The 4,957-nt window shown below is 30.8% G+C and overlaps 1 protein-coding gene across 1 annotated transcript in view; it reads right to left on the bottom strand.

Annotated features, from left to right (window-relative positions):
* Positions 1-3,685: 3,685 nt before the first annotated feature.
* LOC117116209 (perlucin-like protein) overlaps positions 3,686-4,957 on the bottom strand; it is a 2,623-nt gene continuing 1,351 nt past the window's right edge. The window contains exons 3-4 of the mRNA XM_033260201.1: positions 4,660-4,785; positions 3,686-4,071 (exon numbers count right to left, since the gene is read on the bottom strand). Coding sequence (XP_033116092.1) covers positions 3,797-4,071; positions 4,660-4,785 — 401 coding nt within the window. The 3' untranslated portion in view covers positions 3,686-3,796. The remainder of the gene's footprint in view (positions 4,072-4,659; positions 4,786-4,957) is intronic.

Below are 4,957 nucleotides of genomic sequence, written 5' to 3'. Positions count from 1 at the left end.
TGTATGTTCAATGGAAAATGTGAAACTACTTTGACCTTGGCAGCAGAATAATGCTGTTCTCGAATAATAAAACAACGACTATCTTAGGACCTACAGATTCATAATTTTATTTTTTGCTCGCCTAATACAACAGTGGAAAATACTAATAACACCCAGAGAACAGTGAAATTTTGACTCTTCCCTGGTACACCATTCATACATCAAGTCTAACACACAAAAAAACTGAGAATTTTAATTCAGACCACACTTTTCATGCAATCTTTTAAAATGATTACAAAATGTATCAAATAATAAATGGATATATACATAATGTACATAATATAGATATAATTAATAAAGGAATATACGGATATATATAAATAAATGTACATAATATACATAATATAGATATAATTAATAAATGGATACCTACATACATTTTTTCTATAGGCATATGAGCTTATACTGAATCTCGTTCGAGGTCCAGCAACCTGATGAATGATGTGATAAATATTTTAATAATAATTTAATTGATTATGATATACCCCATTCGTGTTCCTACAATGTTGATCTCAGTTTCATGTGATGAGCATGATTTTACAATTTTGCATATAAACTCACGCAGTTTCAATAAAAAATGTCGATCAGATTACTGCGTTCATTACAAGTTTAAATCACACCTTTTTGATTATAGCACTCTCAGAAACATGGTTTAAAGAGGATGGTTCCAATGAAATTTATATAAATAATTATACCCATAAGCATTAAATAGAATATTTCGTAAATAGCATTTAGTTTGCCATATTTTTTGTGTTTGGTAATTGTTTGTACACAGGTAACTCATCACAATATTATGCAGTCTTTTAACGCCAACATAATGTCAATGGTGGCTGCCGAATTTCTGAAATCAGACGGCTACAAGTACCAGTACCAGTATAATTTCATTAATGAACCTCTTTGTAAAAGTGGAGGTGTTGCTATGAATATTCATAAAACAATATCGTTTCGAATCAGAAATAATCTAATATTGATCGATATAATATTTGATGATATCAAGCCTGATTTTGATAAATCAGTTGGTGAACTAATAGCACCTCCACTTGTTCACATTTTTAATTTATCCTTAACTACTGGAATTGTTCCAGAAAAACTGAAAATTGCCAAGATAACTCCTGTTTAAAAAAGTGGGGAGACTGATACCTTTGGTAATTATAGACCCGTCTCGGTCCTTCCCGTTTTCTCCAAAATTTTAGAACGCATTATCCATAAAAGACTCTATAACTATCTTTCTCGACGTGACATAATCTATTGCATAAAAACCAATTTGGCTTTCGCCCAAATATGTCTACTGAAATGGCTGTTTTATACAGGCATATGATAACTTTATTTCCGAACCTAATAAGAGGAAACAATTTTTTGGGGAATTTTCTTGGACCTCTCAAAGGCATTTGATACCATAAATCACAAGATTCTACTCTGTAAACTGCATCATTATGGTATTCGTGGTATCGCATTTGAGTGGTTCAACAGTTATCCTACAGATAGAATGCAATATGTTTCTTTTAACTACCATAAGTCATCCTTTATAAATAGCTGTTATGGTGTCCCCCAAGACTCAATTTTAGGCCCTTTATTCTTTATTATTTACATAAATGACAGCCTACATATGTAAACACTCAAATATTATTTTATTCGCCGACGACACAAACTTATTAATTTCTGATGATAATTTAAACTCTCTAGTTTATAATGCTGGTTTAAGGCAAATAAGCCATCACTTAATGTTAATAAAACCAACAATATGATTTTCAGAAATAGACAGAGTAACCGTACTTACAAGGACCTTAATATTGTTATTGATCGTAATAATATTTTGCATGTTACTAGCTGCAAATATCTTAGTTTAATAAGGGATCAATGTTAACTTGGAATCAACATACAACTTATTTGGCAAATTTAGTTTCAAAATATTCTGGTATTCAATACAGACTAAAGCCAATTTTACATGTTAATGTTTTATCATCTTTATATAAGACCTTAGTTCTTTCTCATATCCAATGTTGTAATTTGATTTCCGCTGATCATAATAATTGTTGTCTTGAAACTGTTTATCGCAAGCAAAAGCGCATAATGCGTCTATGTACAAATTCACAATTCCATGAACATTCACCACCATTATTTGCTAGTCTTAATCATTTAACTGTGTATGACATTCATAAGTTATCTAAAGGTGTTTTTATGTATAAATTTAAAAATATTTTATTACCAGTTAAATTTTTCAAATTATTTTGTTAGAGTAAATTTAGTTTATGATTATGGTACCAGGTCTTCCGATATGTACCGTCCACATACTTTTGTTACCGATATGGCCGGAAATACTATCCGAAGTATGGTCCGATTTTTATGGAATAATATTGATGCTTCTATTCGTAATTCAGTATCTGTCAAAAATGTTCAAAATGATGTATAAAAATTATTTGTTGTTAACGTATTAATAAGGATCCTTTATATATTTACATTCATGCATACATTTATATAGTTCATATCCTGCCAACATGTTTTTGTCACTGTTGTCATTTATCACGTCATGTTCGTCCGTGTAATTGTTAATAGTTTTGTTTAGGTGGCCAATGGTTTACGAGCTCTGATCTTTTGTTGGTCATCCTTCCATTGTTCAGTACGGTACATGAAAATATGGAAGTTTTTGGAAAATAAACTGAAACTGAAAACTGAAACTGATGTAGAACTTTACAAAAACTTATTTGATCTACGTACAATTTAACGAGTTTAAAAAGGGAAATTAAGACACTTAAGAAATAATAAAAGTCTAAGAGTGCAATTTCCGGATGTTGCCGCATTCTTACCTTTTCAACTTAGCTCGGGCCAACCATGTTGAGGAGAATGTAGACGCTCCTACTTGGCCCTCACGTCTACTTTTCACTAAAAAATATTTAACGTACGCACTACTGTCAAATTAACACTATTTATAAAACCTTTTTTATATCTGAAAGTGCCATTTCTGGCCATTTAGAGTTGTCACATTATTATTTTTTTTTTACTTCAGCCTCACCATAGCTGGATGTTGTTACACCTGGTATTCTCTCTATTCTGCCCCGCAAGTCCACATAAACTTATTTCATCTACTTAAGATTGAACATATTGGTAAATTTGGATACTTTTAAATATATATTTCTAAGCCCGAGAATGCTATTTCCGGCCATTTAGAGTTGCTATTTTTTTTTTCAACCATGATGGGGCTGAGGTGGCTGTGCACTCTCCTGGTACCTGCTTCTTCCTCCTAAAAGCACCTGTTTCACAAAATATGGTGTTTACACATACCTCCATGGTGTATATAAAATTACACGTCCTAATGGCAAATTAACAATTAACAATTATTAACTATTAACAATTATTTTAACAATTAATGAATGAATTAATTAATTAATTTTTAATTAACAAATATTTTAACATTTTGTCTGTTTCATATGAATATATTTGTCCTATGTATGCATATGATTTATATAATACTGAGTGCAAACTGAATTATCGTTTGATCAAAAACTACAAGCATTTGTTTCACAAAAATATAAGGTGTTTACACATGATACCTCCATGGTGTATATAATTACATAAAATTACACATCCTATGGCAAATTAAAAATTAACAATTATTAACAATTAACAATTAATAATTAAAATTAATTAATTTAATTAATTATTTAATTATTTTAACATTTCGTCCATTTCATATGTATACATATGAATATATTTGTCCTATGTATGCATATGATTTAAACAATAGTGAGTAAAAACTGAATTATCGTTTGATCAAAAAAAGACTGCAATCAAGTGGCTCGTGTTCATACTGCGTCGGTGCCCCTTCGTCACTTAACGCGTTACACATTATCTTGTTTGGCATTTGCTGAATTTGGAACGCCTTGCACTGGTCAATCGAGATGCAGAATTGAAAACAGTGAGCTAAACTTCTTGTCGCTTTACTATCCAGGGTGAAATCGGCTAAGACGTAGGGAACTAAGCAAGCTGCCTGTCCTGCTTTACCAGACACTTTTCTTGCAAGAGACGAATGTTGTTCTGAATTAATAGACACAAACGAGGTATTTAGAGATATGTTCAATATTGTCCAATAATTATTTTCTCTGTTCCTTATCAAATTTTACCCCTTATAGTCGAATTTACTACAGGTACCTGGTACACTGTCAAATGTTACAGAATATACAATAATTTACAATTAATGATTACAATATTAAATCTATTATTTTATACATCTTTCATTCATCATTTAGGTTTGAACTGGGCGGGGGTGGTGATTGTTTAAACATTATTCTGTGAAGTCTTGGCCATTGTTATCGAATTTTATTTGTTTCTTAAGATACATTCATAATATATATTTTAGGCTTCATTCAAAACACAGCTGCGATTTACATATTGTTTATTCACTTTTCCTTCTCTTCCAACAGTGTGTCACCACTCACAAAAGGTAGATAATGCTCTCTAGCAATGACTCCTAATTGAAATACCTTGCTCTTAGCATCTCACTTGAAGGCTTATGGAGTGGTGTAGTTCTTAACACTCACGATGTTAAACATTGTTTAGGTAATTTTCTAACCTAGGACCTTGAAAGTATAAGTGTCTGTATATGTAGGTTTAAGATCAAGTTACCTATTTCACAAACATATAAATTGAAGTAGTGACTGCAAGGATAATCTTGCCAATTCTTGTCGATCCTGCTCCATATGATTACAGCACAATGTTCAGATACATCATTTGGTTGACCTGGTAACCAATCTGGCGAGGGAAAGAATGAAAATACACATAACAAGAACTAATAGCACCTCCAATGTAATTAATATAAATTATTATTATTAATATTATTATTGTCATAATTATCAATATAATAATAATAATAATAATAATAATAATAATAATAATAATTATTATTATTATTATTATTATTATA

The sequence above is a fragment of the Anneissia japonica genome, unplaced genomic scaffold, assembly GCF_011630105.1.
Source record: "Anneissia japonica isolate Jap-2015-1 unplaced genomic scaffold, ASM1163010v1 scaffold879_len45430_cov102, whole genome shotgun sequence".
Lineage (NCBI taxonomy): Eukaryota > Metazoa > Echinodermata > Crinoidea > Comatulida > Comatulidae > Anneissia > Anneissia japonica.
This window is presented reverse-complemented; position numbering and strand designations above follow the sequence as displayed.